Source organism: Pongo abelii, chromosome 19, assembly GCF_028885655.2.
Source record: "Pongo abelii isolate AG06213 chromosome 19, NHGRI_mPonAbe1-v2.0_pri, whole genome shotgun sequence".
In the NCBI taxonomy this organism is placed as follows: Eukaryota; Metazoa; Chordata; class Mammalia; order Primates; family Hominidae; genus Pongo; species Pongo abelii.
In genome coordinates this window covers 1,483,441-1,499,390 of record NC_072004.2, presented here as the reverse complement: position 1 = coordinate 1,499,390, position 15,950 = coordinate 1,483,441, and the positions used below count along the sequence as shown (strand labels likewise).

At 49.2% G+C, this 15,950-nt stretch overlaps 1 protein-coding gene across 1 annotated transcript in view; it reads left to right on the top strand.

Moving 5' to 3' along the window:
- The first annotated feature begins 12,854 nt into the window (after positions 1 to 12,854).
- Positions 12,855 to 15,950, top strand: part of PRPF8 (pre-mRNA processing factor 8) — a 34,443-nt gene continuing 31,347 nt past the window's right edge. Inside the window, exons 1-5 of the mRNA XM_002826810.4 lie at positions 12,855 to 12,991; positions 13,189 to 13,299; positions 14,049 to 14,217; positions 15,459 to 15,623; positions 15,711 to 15,929. Of these exons, the coding sequence (XP_002826856.1) occupies positions 13,200 to 13,299; positions 14,049 to 14,217; positions 15,459 to 15,623; positions 15,711 to 15,929 (653 nt within the window). The 5' untranslated portion in view covers positions 12,855 to 12,991; positions 13,189 to 13,199. The remainder of the gene's footprint in view (positions 12,992 to 13,188; positions 13,300 to 14,048; positions 14,218 to 15,458; positions 15,624 to 15,710; positions 15,930 to 15,950) is intronic.

Here is a 15,950-nt window from a genome sequence, read left to right as displayed (position 1 = left end):
AATTAGCTAGGTGTGGTGGCAGGTCCCTGTAGTACCACCTACTTGGGAGGCTGAGGCAGGAGAATAGCTTGAACCCCAGAGGTGGAGGTTGCAGTGAGCCAAGATCGTGCCACTGCACTCCAGCCTGGGCAACAGAACAAGACTCCATCTCAAAAAAAAAAAAAAAAAAAAAAAGATTATCCAGTCTCATCTTTTCATTTTGCAGAGAACTGAAGGAACTGAAGCCTAGAGAGGTTAAGTGACTTATCCAAGCATACTCAGCTAGTCTGTAGCACAGCCAGAATCAGAATCGAGGTCTTTGGTTTGGTTCAGGGCTCTTTCCTATACACTATTTTGCCTCTTTCTTTATAGAAAGGCCACAGAGTGGAGAAATTTCAAGGTAGAAAGGTAGAGTCAGCTGACAACAAAACATCCATCAAGTCAGATAAATTGCCTCTGAAGTGATATTTATAAGTCAGGGTGTTTCAGTTTGAAAGGCAGACTCTAGGCTAGGCTTGGTGGCTCACGCCTGTAATCCCAGCACTTTGGGAGGCCAAGGCGGGCAGATCACGGGGTCAGGAGATCGAGACCATCCTCGCTAACCCAGTGAAACCCTGTCTCTAATAAAAATACAAAAAATTAGCTGGGCGTGGTGGCAGGCGCCTGTAGTCCCGGCTACTCGGGAGGCTGAGTCAGGAGAATGGCGTGAACCCGGGAGGCAGAGCTTGCAGTGAGCCGAGATCGCGCCACTGCACTCCAGCCTGGGCGACAGAGCAAGACTCTGTCTCAAAAAAAAAAAAAAAAAAAAAAAAAAGGCAGACTCCTGTGGTCAAATATTGATTTCTGCACTTTTCAGGAACACAGTAATTGTGGAGGGCAGAGGTTCATTTCAGCTTTCGTCTGTAGACATGAACATCACTTAGCTTGGTACTGTGGAACATATTCTTTTTTTTTTTTTTTTGAGACGGAGTCTCACTCTGTCACCCAGGCTGGAGTGCAGTGGCATAATCTCAGCTCTGTGCAAACTCCACCTCCCTGGTTCAAGTGATTCTCCTGCCTCAGCCTCCCGAGTAGCTGGGACTACAGGCATATGCCACCACGCCCAGCTAATTTTTTGTATTTTTAGTAGAGATGGGATTTCTTTGTTTTTTTTTTTTGGAGATGGAGTCTGAAGCCCAGGCTGGAGTGCAGTAGTGAGATCTTGGCTCACTGCAGGCTCTGCCTGCCGGGTTCCATTCTCCTGCCTCAGCCTCCCTAGTATCTGGGACTCTAGGCGCCCACCACACCCGGCTAATTTTTTGTATTTTTAGTAGAGACGGGGTTTCACTGTGTTAGCCAGGCTGGTCTCGATCTCCTGACCTCGTGATCTGCCCGCCTCGGCCTCCAAAAGTGCTAGGATTATAGGCATGAGCCACCGCACCCGGCCGGAGATGGGGTTTCAACGTGTTAGCCAGGATGGTCTCCATCCTCTGACCTCATGATCCGCCCGACTTGGCCCCCCAAAGTGCTCGGATCACAGGTGCGAGCCACTGCGCCCGGCCGATAGTAAATAATTTATTTGGCTGAAGCTTTGCCCCTCACTCTGGCCTGCCAGTCTGTGCCCTGAAGAGCACTCCCTCATCTCCTAAACCTTCACCAGTTGGCATTGCTAATCCTGGGGCCTGAGAGGCTGGCATGGCAGCTCTCTCTGCCTCAGATCCCAGGTCAGGGCACTGCTAGAAGAGGATAGAGAAGCCTGCAAAACTGGAGGGCCGCAAATTCCTGCTGCACTGACGCAGGCCAGCCCTGCTACCTAGCTATTCACTTGCTCTCCTTAGCAGCTTGTCCAAACATCGTTTTCTTCAAACTCCTGCCCTTCCTTCCCCAACCCTAACTGTGTGGAATCCAAATATTTCCACCTCAACAGCAAACAGGAATGGGGGGCTGGGGAGATGGAGGAGATGGGGGAGGGAAACGGGAACAGTCTAGGGCCACTGCAGCAGCACTTCCTTGAAATAGATTGAACCTAACAATTCATATAAGGCAGGCTGCGGTGGCTCATGCCTGTAATCCCAGCACTTTGGGAGGCCGAGGCAGATGGGTCACCTGAGGTCAGGAGTTCAAGACCAACCGGGTCAACATGGCAAAACCATGTCTCTACCAAAAATACAAAAATTAGCTGGGCATGGTGCCAGGTGCCTGTAATTCCAGCTATTCAGGAGGCTGAGGCAGCAGAATCACTTGAACCCAGGAGGTGGAGGTTGCAGTGAGCCGAGATCACACCATTGCACTTCAGCCTGGGCAACAGAGTGAGACTCCATCTCAAAAAAAAAAAAAAATTCATATGAACTTTGCATTCTGCTTCAAAATCGATATCTGTTTTAAAATAAAATACTGGTCAGGCACAGTGGCTCACACCTGTAATCCCAGCAGTTTGGGAGGCCAAGGCGGGAAGATGACTTGAGTCCAGAAGTTTGAGACCAGCCTGGGCAATATAGTGAGAGCCCCATCTCTACAACTAATAAAAATATTAGCCAGGCGGCCGGGCGCAGTGGCTCACGCCTATAATCCTAGCACTTTTGGGAGGCCGAGGCGGGTGGATTGCCTGAGCTCAGGAGTTCGAGACCAGCCTGGGCAACATGGTAAAACCTCGTCTCTACTAAAATACAAAAAAAAAAAAAAAAAAATTAGCTGGGCATGGCGGTATGCGCCTGTAGTCCCAGCTACTCAGGAGGCTGAGGCAGGATAATTGCTTGAACCTGGGAGGCAGAGGTTGCAGTGAGCCGAGATCGTGCCACTGCACTCCAGCCTGGGCGACAGAATGAGACTCCATCTCAAAAAAAAAAAAAAAAGTCAGGCACAGTGGTACACATCTACAGTCCTAGCTACTCAGGAAGCTCAGGTGGGAGGTCACTCAGCCTCCTGGAGTTGGAGGCTACAGTAAGTCAAGATTGTGTCCTGCACTCCAGCCTGGGCAACAGTGGAGTCTGGAGTCTGTCCCTAAAAAAAATTAAAAAGATAAAATAAAATACCATTTGAAATAAAATTACAATACTTGTTTTTTAAAAAAATTTTACAAAATGACAAGTGAAACTGTCGATTTTTTTTTTTTTTTTTTGAGACAGAGTCTCGCTCTGTCGCCCAGGCTGGAGTGCAGTGGCACCATCTCAGCTCACTGCAAGCTCCGCCCCCCAGGTTCACGCCATTCTCCTGCCTCAGCCTCTTGAGTAGCTGGGACTACAGGCGCCCGCCAACACGCCCGGCTAATTTTTTTTGTATTTTTAGTAGAGACGGGGTTTCACCGCGTTAACCAGGATAGTCTCGATCTCCTGACCTCGTGATGTGCGCGCCTCGGCCTCCGAAAGTGCTGGGATTACAGGCGTGAGCCACCGCGCCCTGCCCAATTTTATGATTTAAGGAAGATGTGCCAATTTATTGTGGCTCCAAGTATCACTGGGACAGTTCATTTTTCTTTATTCTCTGTCTTTTGTTTGTTTGTTTTTTTAAGACGGAGTTTTGCTCTTGTTGCCCAGGCTGGAGTGCAATGGTGCGATCTTGGCTGACTACAACCTCTGCCTCCTGTGTTCAAGCGATTCTCCTGCCTCAGCCTCCTGAGTAGCTGGGATTACAGGCACATGCCACCATGCCCGGCTGTTTTTTATATTTTTAGTACAGACTAGGTTTCACCATATTGACCAGGCAGGTCTTGAACTGGTCTCAAGTGATCTGCCCGCCTTGGCCTCCTAAATTGCTGGGATTACAGGCGTGAGCCACTGCACCCAGATTTTATTCTCTTTTTTTTTTTTTTTTTTTTTTTTTGAGACGAAGTTTCGCTCTTGTTGCCCAGGCTGGAGCACAATGGCGCTATCTTGGCTCACTGCAACCTCTGCCTCCCAGGTTCAAGCGATTCTCCTGCCTCAGCTTTCCAAGTAGTTGGGATTACAGGCCCACACCACCATGCCCGGCTAATTTTTTGTATTTTTAGTAGAGATGGGGTTTCACCATGGCCAGGCTGGTCTTGAACTTCTAACCTCAGGTGATGCGCCCACCTCAGTCTTCCAGAGTGCTGGGATTACAGGCGTGAGCCACCTTGCCCAGCCGGCTTTATTCTCTTTATAACAAATATTTATAAAGGGCCTACTACATGCCAAGCACAAACTATGAGGTATAATAGTGAGTCAATGAACCAGAGCCCTGGCATCAGAGAGCCTACACTCAGGACTGTGTTAGAGAGTGGGGAACTGAGAAAGTAGGAGTCATTCGGCAGAGGGAAACCAGGGGTGACAGATACAGAAACAGGTCATCCTTGGCCGGGCGCATTGGCTCACACCTATAATCCTAGCACTTTGGGAGGCCAAGGCAGACAGATCACTTGAGGTCAGAGGTTCAAGACCAGCCTGGTCAACATGGGGAAACCCCGTCTCTACTAAAATTACAAAAATTAGGCAGGTGTGTTGGTGTGCACCTGTAATCCCAGCTACTCAGGAGGCTGAGGTGGGAGAATCGTTTGAACCCAGGAGGCGGAGGTTGCAGTGAGCCAAGATTGCACCACTGCACTCCAGCCTGGGTGACAGAGTGAGACCCTGTCTCTCAAAAGAAAGGGAAATAAAAAGAAACTGAACAAACAGGTCATTCAAGTACCTGTAGCCTGAGAATGAGCAGATGAATCTAAAGGATGGGATGGTTGCATTCTGACATCCAAAGGGTTCTCCAGAAGCCGACTCAGGCACTTTCCTTCCAAAACTGCATCCAGTGCACTCAGTCTGCGCGTGACCCTGCCATCGACGCACTGCGCAAATCGGGAACTGAGGAGTCGTCCCTGAACAATGCCACCCACCTCCCACCACAGATGCACACATCCAGTTAATTCAGGACGGCTTTCCCACCCACCCATCCTTTCCATCTCCGCTGTCCCATCTGGTCCGAGTCACCATCATCTCCAGTCTAAGCGACATAATTAATAATGGCCGGCCGGGCAGGGTGGCTCACACCTGTAATCCCAGCCCTTTAGGAGGCCAAGGCGGGCGGATCACGAGGTCAAGAGATCGAGACCATCCTGGCTAACATGGTGAAACCGTGTCTCTATTAGCCGGGCGTGACGGCGGGTGCCTGCAGTCCCAGCTACTCGGGAGGCTGAGGCAGGAGAATGGCATGAACCCAGGAGGCGGAGCTTGCAGTGAGTCGAGATCGCGCCACTGCACTCCAACCTGAGCGACAGAGCGAGACGCCGTTTCAAAATAAATAAATAAATAAATAAAATAATAATAATAATAAAGATAATGGCCTCGTAACTATTCTCCACAGAACAGCCAGTCTGTGATTGTTATGATGCAAATCTGATCATGTCATTCCCGATGGCTCTTCCTTCTTCTTAAGAAAGAAGCATAACTCATCACATGGTCTGTGGCCTTCCAAGGGCTCCCTTCTTGTCCACTCACCAGACTCAGGGTACTTCCTATTTCACATTTTTTTTTTTTTTTTTTGAGACGGAGTCTTACTCTGTTATCCAGGCTGTAGTGCATGGTGTGATCTCAGCTCACTGCAACCTCTGCCTCCTGGTTTCAAGCAATTCTCCTGCCTCAGCCTCCTGGGTAGCTGGGATTACAGGCACCTGCCACCACACCTTGCTAATTTTTGTATTCTTAGTAGAGATGGGGTTTCACCATGTTGGCTGGGCTGGTCTCGAACTCCTGAACTCAGGTGATCTGCCCACCTCTGCCTCCCAAAGTGCTGGGATTACAGGCATGAGCCACTGGGTCCGGCCCACTCTTGTTTTTTGGGACAGGGGTTGTGCTCTGTCACTCAGGCTGAATTGCAGTGGTGCGATCTCGGCTCACTGCAACCTCTGCCTCTCAGTTTCAAGCGATCTTCCTACCTCAGCCTCCCGGGTAACTGGAACTACAAGTGCACACCACATGCCCAGCTAATTTTTTTTTCTTTGTATTTTTAGTAAAGATGGGGTTCTGCCATGCTGACCCAGCTGGTCTTCAACTCTGGGACTCAAGTGATCTGCCCACCTTGGCCTCCCAATGTGTTGGGATTACGGGGGTGAGCCACCACACCCAGCCCCTGTTTCAGTCTCTGTGGACTTAGTTCATTTATTAAATACACCATATGCCCCTTCCTTACTCAGAAATCTATTCCTATTTCACTGCCCAGCGCCTGGTAGGCTTTCCTTCTCCCTCACGTCCATCTTCCCTCCTCACTCCCTTCGTCTTACACATTCTCATTTTGTAGTGCTTATTTACAACATCTCCTCTTTTTTGTTTGTTTGTTTGTTTGTTTTGAGACAAAGTCTCACTCTGTCACCAGGCTGGAGCGCAGTGGTGCGATCTTAGCTCACTGCAACCTCCTCCTCCTGGGTTCACGCGATTTACTGCCTCAGCCTCCCTAGTAGCTGGGATTACAGGCACCCGCCACCATGCCCGGCTAATTTAGTATTTTTAGTAGAGACGAGGGTTTCACCACGTTGGCCGGGATGGTCTCGAAATCCTGACCTGTTGATCTGCCCACCTCGGCCTCCTAAAGTGCTGGGATTACAGGCATGAGCCACTGCGTCCAGTCTTTTTGTTTTTGTTTTGTTTTTTTTTTTTTTTCAAATTGAGACAGGATCTCATTCTGTTGCCCAGGCTGGAGTATAGCCTCCAGTACAATCTTGGGTCACTGCAGCCTCCACTTGCTGGGCTCAAGCCATCCTTCCACCTCAGGCCTGAGTAGCGGGGACTACAGGCATGAGACACCATACCTGGCAAATTTTTGTATTTTTTTGTGTTGAGGTTTCGTCATGTTGCCCAGGCTGGTCTTGAACTCTTGACCTCAAGTGATCCTCCTGCCTTCGTCTTCCAAAGTGCTGGGAATTACAGGAGTGACCCACGGCAACATCTCTTTTCCCAAATAAACGTCTATGACTCTTTCCATAAAATCAGGTGAGATCTCTGGACTTCTCACTGGAAGCACTTACTATAACTTTAATTGAAGAGCCAATTATGGACATTTAAAGGAAGCCCCTAACATGAAATAAACTTTTTAGAAAAAAGATGAAGAAAAAGAAAAACACGGATAAAGCAAAGAGCATGCCTGGAGAATAAAACTTCAGAAAAGCTATTTGCCTTATAGAGACAAGAGCGTATGTCATAGCCAGGAAATAAAAACATGATCCTACAAAAGAAGAACTAAAAAGAGCCGGGCGCGGTGGCTCACGTCTGTCATCCCAGCACTTCAGGAGGCCGAGGCGGGTGGATCACGAGGTCAGGAGTTCAAGACCCGCCTGGCCAACATGGTGAAACCCCGTCTCTACTAAAAATACAAACAATAGCTGGACATGGTGGTGGGCGCCTGTAACTCCAGCTACTCGGGAGGCTGAGGCAGGAGAATCGGTTGAACCCGGGAGGCAGAGGTTGCAGTGAGCCGAGATTGCGCCACTGCACTCCAGCCTGGGTGACAGAGCAAGACTCCGTTTTTTTAAAAAAAAAAAACTAAGAAAGAGTACTTAGTATTTGGAAATGAGAAGTGTGACACTTGATGGAAATGAAAAGTTCATGGAGGAGTTGGAAGAAAGTCTCCCAGAAAGAAGAGTAATGATGGCGATAGAATTAGAAAACATGAGACAATTGTGGAACCAGTCCAAAAGACCCAACATCAAAATAACGGGAGATCCAGAAAGAGAAAACTGAGAAAAGAAAAAAATGAAAATCATCAATTAAAGAATGAGATATGGCCGGGTGTGGTGGCATGCGCCTGTAATCCCAGCCACTCGGGAGGCTGAGGCAGGAGAATAAAGTCCAACTTATCAAGCTTCTCTCTCTTTTTTTTTTTTTCCTGAGATAGAGTTTCACTCTTGTTGCCCAGGCTGGATTGCAATTGCACGATCCCAGCTACTCTCAGGAGGCTGAGGTAGAAGAAGCACTTGAACCCCAGAGGCAGAGGTTGCAGTGAACCCAGATCGCGCCATTGCACTCCAGCCTGGGCAACAGAGCGAGACTCCATCTCAAAAAAAAAAAAAAAAAGTCCAGGCGCCGTGGCCCACATCTGTAATTCCAGCACTTTGGGAGGCCAAGGCGGACAAATCACAACGTCAGGAGTTCGAGACCAGCCTGGCCAACATGGTGAAACCCAATTTCTATTAAAAAGACAAAAAATAGCTGGGCTCGTGATGGCAGGAACCTGTAATCCCAGCTGCTTGGGAGGCTGAGGCAGGAGAATCGCTTGAACCCAGAAGGCGGAGGTTGCAGTGAGCCGAGATTGTGCCATTGCACTCCATGCACTCACTCCAGCCTGGGCGACAGGGCGAAACTCCATTTCAAAAAAAAAAAAAAAGACCACACGCGGTGGCTCATGCCTGTAATCCCAGCACTTTGGGAGGCCTAGGCGGGCAGATCATGAGGTCAGGAGATCGAGACCATCCTGGCTAACACGGTGAAACCCCGTCTCTACTAAAAATACAAAAAAAATTTAGCCGGGCATGGTGGTGGGCGCCTGTAGTCCCAGCTACTCCGGAGGCTGAAGCAGAAGAATGGCGTGAACCTGGGAGGTGGAGCTTGCAGTGAGCTGAGATCACGCCACTGCACTCCAGCCTAGGCGACAGGGCGAGACTCCATCTCAAAAAAAAAAAAAAAAAAAAGAATGGGTAAAGGATCTGAATACATGTTTATCCAAAGACGATACACATGCTATAACAATATAACAAGTATGAACCTCAAAAACATCATAAAACATCATGCTGGCCGGGCTTAGTGACGTGCACCTGCAGTCCTAGCTATTCTAGAGGCTGAAGTGGGAGGACCCTTTGAGCCCAGGAGTTTGAGGTTATAGTGAGCTATGATAGCACCAATGTACTTGAGCCTGGATGACAGAGTGAGACCTTCATCTCTAAAAAACAAATAACAACAACAACATCAACAACAAAACCATTATGCCAAGTAAAAGCAGACAACCACATACAAAAAAAATCATTATTCTATCATACCGTTTATATAAAATGTTGAGAACAGGTGAATCTATAGAGATGGAAAACAGAATAGTAGTTGCCTAGGGCTGAGGTATAGGAGGTAGGAGGAAATGGGGGAGTGAATGTGTAAAAGATTTCTTTGGGGGATGCTGGGAATGTTCTGGAACTAAATAGTGGTAACTGCACAAGTCTGTAAATATACTAATTTTGAATCATTAAAATTAAAATTAATTAACAATCATTGAATTATACACATGAAAACAAGTGAACTTTATGGATTGCAATTTTTTTTTTTTTTTTTTGAGGCAGAGTTTTGCTCTTGTTGCCCAGGCTGGAGTGCAATGGCGCAATCTCAGCTCACTGCACCCTCCACCTCCAGGTGCAAGCGATTCTTATGTCTCAGCCTCCAAAGTAGCTGGGATTACAGGCATGTGCCACCATGCCCCGCTAATTTTTGTATTTTTAGTAGAGACGGAGTTTCACCATGTTGCTTGGCTGGTCTCGAACTCCTGAGCTCAGGTGATCTGCCCACCTCGACTTCCCAATGTGCTGGGATGACAGGCATCAGCCAGCATGGCGGCCATGGAGTGCAAATTCTATCTCAATAATGCTGTTTTGAAAATAGTACAGAGAGTTCTTGTGTACCCTTCACGTAGCTTGAGAACTTTTTATTTTATTTTATTTTTGAGCAAGAGTCTCACTCGGTCACCCAGGCTGGAGTGCAATAGCATGATCTCGGCTCACTGCAACCTCCACCTCCAGGTGCAAGCGATTCTTATGTCTCAGCCTCTCAAGTAACTAGGATTATAGGCATGTGCCACCATGCCCCACTAATTTTTGTATTTTAATAGAGACAGGCTTTCACCATGTTGGCTAGGCTGGTCTCGAATTCCTGACCTCAGATGATCCACCTGCCTCAGCCTCTCAAAGTGCTGGGATTACAGGTGTGAGCCACCACACCCGCCCCCTGCCCATCCCCCAGAACTTTTTTTTTTTTTTTTTTTTTTTGAGACAGAGTCTCTTGCTCTGTCACCCAGACTGGAGTGCAGTGGCCCGATCTCAGCTCACTGCAACCTCTGCCTCCCAGGTTCACGCCATTCTCCTGCCTCAGCCTCCCGAGTAGCTGGGACTACAGGCGCCCGCCACCACGCCCGGCTAATTTTTTTGTATGTTTAGTAGAGATGGTGTTTCACCGTGTTAGCCAGGATGGTTTCGATCTCCTGACCTCGTGATCCACCCGCCTCGGCCTCCCAAAGTGCTGGGATTACAGGTGTGAACCACTGCACCCGGCCACCCCCCAGAACTTCTTATACAACCATAGTGCAACAATCAGACCAGGAAATTGACATTGGTACCATACTCTTTTTTTCTTTTTTGAGACGAAGTCTTGCTCTGTTGCCCAGGCTGGAGTGCAGTGGCTCTACCTCAGCTCACTGCAACCTCCACCCCCGGGTTCAAGCGATTCTCCTGCCTTAGCCTCTCAAGTAGCTTGAAGCACAGGTGCGTGCCACCATGCCCGGCTAATTTTTTGTATTTTTAGTAGAGACAGGGTTTCACCGTGTTAGCCAGGGTGGTCTCGATCTCCTGACCTCGTGATCCACCCCCCTCGGCCTCCCAAAGTGCTGGGATTACAGGCGTGAGCCACCGCGCCCAGCCACAATACTCTTAATGAAACTACAGACCATAGTAGGATTTCACCAGGGCTTAGAGCAATGTCTGGCACATAGTAAACCTTACACAGGTGATAATGACTTCACTACCATGATGATGATGATGATGAAGATGATAATGATGATGTTGGACCTTCTAGCACAGCCAGATTGATCTGATGCCTATTTTCAGAGCATGCCATGTTAGTTTCTATTTCTAAACCTTTTTTGGCCTGGCACGGTGGCTCACGCCTGAAATCCCAGCAATTTGGGAGGCTGAGGTGGGCAGATTACTTGAGCTCAGTAGTTCAAGATCATCCTGGCCAACATGGTGAGAACACATCTCTATTAAAAATACAAAAATAGACTGGGCACGGTGGCTCACACCTGTAATCCCAGGACTTTCGGAGGCCGAAGCAGGCTGATCACCTAAGGTCGGGAGTTCGAGACCAGCCTGACCAACATGGAGAAACGCCATCTCTACTAAAAATACAAAATTAGCCGGGTGTTGTGGCGCATACCTGTAATCCCAGCTACTCAGTAGGCTGAGGCAGGAGAATTGCTTGAATCCTGGAGGCAGAGGTTGCAGTGAGCCGAGATTGTGACACCGCACTCCAGCCTGGGCAACAGAGCGAGACTCTGCCTCAAAAAACAAAAAACAAACCAAAACCCCCACTTTTTTTCTTTGAAACAAGCCTCGCTCTGTCACCCAGGCTGGAGCGCAGTGGTGCCATCATGATCCTCTCACCTCAGCCTCCTGAGTAGCTGGGACTACAGGCACGTACCACTATGCCTAGTTAATATTTTTATTATTTGTAGAGATGAGGGTCTCAGTATGTTGCCCAGGCAGGTCTTAAACTCATGGACTTAACCAATCCTCTTGCCTCTGCCTCCCAACGTGCTAGGATTACTGGTATGAGTCATGGTGCCTAGCTTCTTTCTTAACTCTTTCTAGTAGTTCCACCACCTGGGATGACCTTTTTCCTTCCTCTCCATTTACCTTAATGAAATCTTCACATCCATCCATCTCCATCAAATCTTTAACAATTCTCCTCTGTCTTTTTTGACTGTAGGGACCTTTAGAACACCCAGCCCTTGCCGAAACTCCCCATTGCATTAAAAAATAGATTTTAGGCCGGGCATGGTGGCTCACGCCTGTAATCCCAGCACTTTGGGAGGGCTGAGGCAGGAGGATTTCGTAAGGTCAGGAGTTTGAGACCAGCCTGGCCAACATAGTGAAACCCTGTCTCTACTAAAAATACAAAAATTAGCCGGCAGTAGTGGCAAATGCCTGTAATCCAGCTACTCTGGAGGATGAGGCAGGAGAATTGCTTGAGCCTGGGAGGTGGAGGTTGTGGTGAATTGAGATCGCGCCATTGCACTCCAGTCTGGGCAACAGAGTGAGACCCTGTCTCAAAAAAACAAAAGGAATTGTTTTTAAATTTTTACCGTTCTGAAAGCACATTGACATCCTTTGAATTTTTTCCTAATTATTTCACTTTGATTTGTAAATTCTCAACTAGATTCAGGGGCTGTATGGGTTACAATTCCTCTGCATCCTCCACAATAAACTTGGTGGGAATTTCAGACTTTTTTTTTCCCCCGAGACAGAGTCTTGCTCTGTCGCCCAGGCTGGAGTGCAGTGGCGCGATCTCGGCTCACTGCAAACTCCCCCTCCCGGGTTCAAGCGATTCTGCTGACTCAGCCTCCCGAGTAGCTGGGACTACAGGTGCGCGCCACCACGCCCAGCTAATTTTTGTATTTTTAGTAGAGACGGGGTTTCACCATGTTGGCCAGGCTGGCCTCGAACTCCTGGCTTGAAGTGATCCGCCGGCCTCGGCCTCCCAAAGTGCTGCGATCCCAGGCGTGAGCCACCGCGCCCGGCCAAGGTCTTGATTCTTGTCTGCCTTTCTGCTCCCCTGTGAACGCTACTGGTTGTCTTTTTTCCTGCTTTATCCCTCGTCCTCGGTAGACAATGATGGTTAAATGAATGAATGCATGAACAAATGACTGTCCTGGAGCTAGTACTGCATTGCATTGCATGTACCCATTGATGACAACAGACATCGTACAATGCGCAATCTTGGCAAATTTATTCAAACCCTGCAGACTTCGGTCTCTCACAGTGATGTGAGAGCCCATCACACGCTGAGGTCTGTCAGAGGCCCCAGAAACAGCCTCGGAAACGGAGGAGGCGGGGCTTCACCCAGACCACACCCCCTTGAGTTCAAAGCCTTTCCGCCTATGGGCCCGCCTCCTCGGCGCAGTGTGCAACTCTAATTGGTCCTCTCACTAATCTATCTGAGCACCTCGGCGCCGATTGGATCAACTGCTGAACTCGGGTTGCGCACTTCCCGGCGCTGGGAACGCGAAGCGGACGGAGGCTGGCCGCCATTGCGCTGCGGTGAAAGCTGCCTCCTGTGTGAGGGGCTGTGGGGTGCGTGGCAGGCGTTTAAGGCCGGGCTGCGGGAGGCGTGGTCGGGTCGGGCCGAGTGACCGAAGGGGTTAGGCCGGGCGGGGCTGGAGGCACTGTGTGGCGGCACTGCAGGCCGGGGTCCCCGGACGCCTTTCTGCTGCGCTTCTTGTGGGCCCGGGCCTGTGGTTAGTGAATTTTTCTATCCCGCCGCTCCCCAGATTCTCCGGATATGGCCGGAGTATTTCCTTATCGAGGGCCGGGTAACCCGGTGCCTGGCCCTCTAGCCCCGCTACCGGACTATATGTCGGAAGAGAAGCTGCAGGAGAAAGGTGAGGCGAGAGTGTGGAGCGGCGCGCGGGCCGGAGGCGGGGCGGGTGGGGACCCTCCCCGTTTGGGCAGCTCCTGAGGTGTCAGCTCCCTTGTTATCCCCATTTAATTTTTCATCAAGTCATTTTAAGCGCGTATTATTTGCAAGCGCTGATCCAGCGGGGGTACAGTAGTGATGGAGACAAAATTCCTGTCCTTACGGGGTTTAAATTACAGCGGGAGAGATAGACAATAACAAAACCTTGAGGCTCTGTAATAGAAATGTCAGGCCAGGCGCGGTGGCTCACGCTTGTAATCCCAGCACTTTGGGAGGCCCAGGCGGGCGGATCACCTGAGGTCAGGAGTTCGAGACCAGCCTGGCCAACACAGTGAAACCTCGTCTCTACGAAAAATACAAAAATGAGTCTTGTGTGGTGGCGCCTGTCTGTAATCCCAGCTACTGGGGAGGCTGAGGCCGGAGAATGGCTTGAACCCGGGAGGCGGAGGTTGCAGTGAGCCGACATCACACCATTGCACTCCAGCCTGGGAGACACAGCGAAACAACGTCTCAAAGAAAAAAAAAAGTCAGTTAGTGATAAATGTGATGAAGGGAAAAATAGAGTAAAATGGTAAGGGAATTGGCAAGGGGTGCTTCTTCCTGCTGGTTGCCTGCTCCTCCCTCACACTCACTGACAGGAGCTTACACTAGGACAAGAGGTGAAGAGGATTAGGCTGAGGGTGTGCAGGCATTTAAACTGAGGTGCCTTTGCAGCTCGAAAATGGCAGCAATTGCAGGCCAAGCGCTATGCAGAAAAGCGGAAGTTTGGGTTTGTGGATGCCCAGAAGGAAGACATGCCCCCAGAACATGTCAGGAAGATCATTCGAGACCATGGAGACATGACCAACAGGAAGTTCCGCCATGACAAAAGGGTTTACTTGGGGTAAGGAACATGGTGAAATAATTTCATTTGGAATTTGGCCCTTTTCCCTTCTCCCTGTCCCACAGTCTTGGATTGATGCTTTTCACAGCTCATGTTGGTGGATATAAGAGAAAGAAGAAAACCGGTAGGAGTCTCTGGTAATTTCTACATCTTCCACTTATGCAGTCTGTTTCCCCTCTCTTCCCGATCTAAGACTGGTGCTTTAATTTGTCCTGTTGATGGTATATAAGATGTCCCTGGCCAGGTGTGGTGGCTCACGCCTGTAATCCCAGCACTTTGGGAGGCTGAGGCGGGTGGATCATGAGGTCAGGAGATCGAGACCATCCTGGCTAACACGGTGAAACCCCGTCTCTACTAAAAATACAAAAAATTAGCCAGGCGTGGTGGCGGGCGCCTGTAGTCCCAGCTACTCGGGAGGCTGAGGCAGGAGAATGGCGTGAACCTGGGAGACGGAGCTTGCAGTCAGCCGAGATCACGCCACTGCACTCTGGCCTGGGCGAAAGTACGAGACACCGTCTCAAAAAAATAAAAAATAAAAAATAAGATGTCCCTGTGGTTGAGCTGGTTGAAGTCCAGAGTGGGATACTGTGCATAGTGGCAGCCTGTCACTCCTCAGGGACCTGAATTCTGTGTTTGGGGTATTTAATTTCAGAGGTTTCCGTACTCCTGTTTTTTCTGTGGCTCTAAACTGGGCGAGTACAGGTACAGATGTCTTAGCAGATTCCTGTTCTATTTGGACATAAAAATGTTTGCTATGTAATGAACTGGAAGTTTTGTTTATTTCAAAAAATACTTTGAGAACTGTGCTGGCTGCTAGGGATATAGTAGTGAGCAGAGGGTAACAATCTCCGCTTTTCTACAGTGTGCAGTCTAGTGGCCTGACAGACATGAGACAACTGGTGACAGTGAAGTATGGTGAATACTTTATTATGATTTATGAGAAGATGTGGAGGGAATAGGATGTGAGACAGCCGCAAAGCTGTCTCCAGAGGGATAGCTGTTGATTTAGAAGAGCTGATACCAGCATTGTGGGATTATGACGTTTAAGAAGAGTGGTGCAAGGTGAAGTTGGAGAGGGAGAGGCAGGGTTTCTGGTTAGGAAGGGCCTGTGGGCTAAGTTTGGGAGTTTGGATTGTAAGGTAGGATTTACTGTGGAACATGAACATGTGGCTTCTCTGCATGGGACAGGTAGCAGAACACCTCGTCATTTCTAATAGCCTTCTCTTTTTCTAATGTGCCAGTGCCCTAAAGTACATGCCCCACGCAGTCCTCAAACTCCTGGAGAACATGCCTATGCCTTGGGAGCAGATTCGGGATGTGCCTGTGCTGTACCACATCACTGGAGCCATTTCCTTCGTCAATGAGATTCCCTGGGTCATTGAACCTGTCTACATCTCCCAGTGGGGGTGAGAAAGGCTGAAATGTGGTGGGAGCAGTGGTGGTGGTTGGGAGGCAGTGGGTAGAAATGCTTGTGTGATGTTCTTCTCTTCCAGGTCAATGTGGATTATGATGCGCCGAGAAAAAAGAGATAGGAGGCATTTCAAGAGGATGCGTTTTCCCCCTTTCGATGATGAGGAGCCGCCCTTGGACTATGCTGACAACATCCTAGATGTTGAGCCACTGGAGGCCATTCAGCTAGAGCTGGACCCTGAGGAGGATGCCCCTGTGTTGGATTGGTTCTATGACCACCAGCCATTGAGGGACAGCAGGAAGTGAGTGATAGATGGAGATAC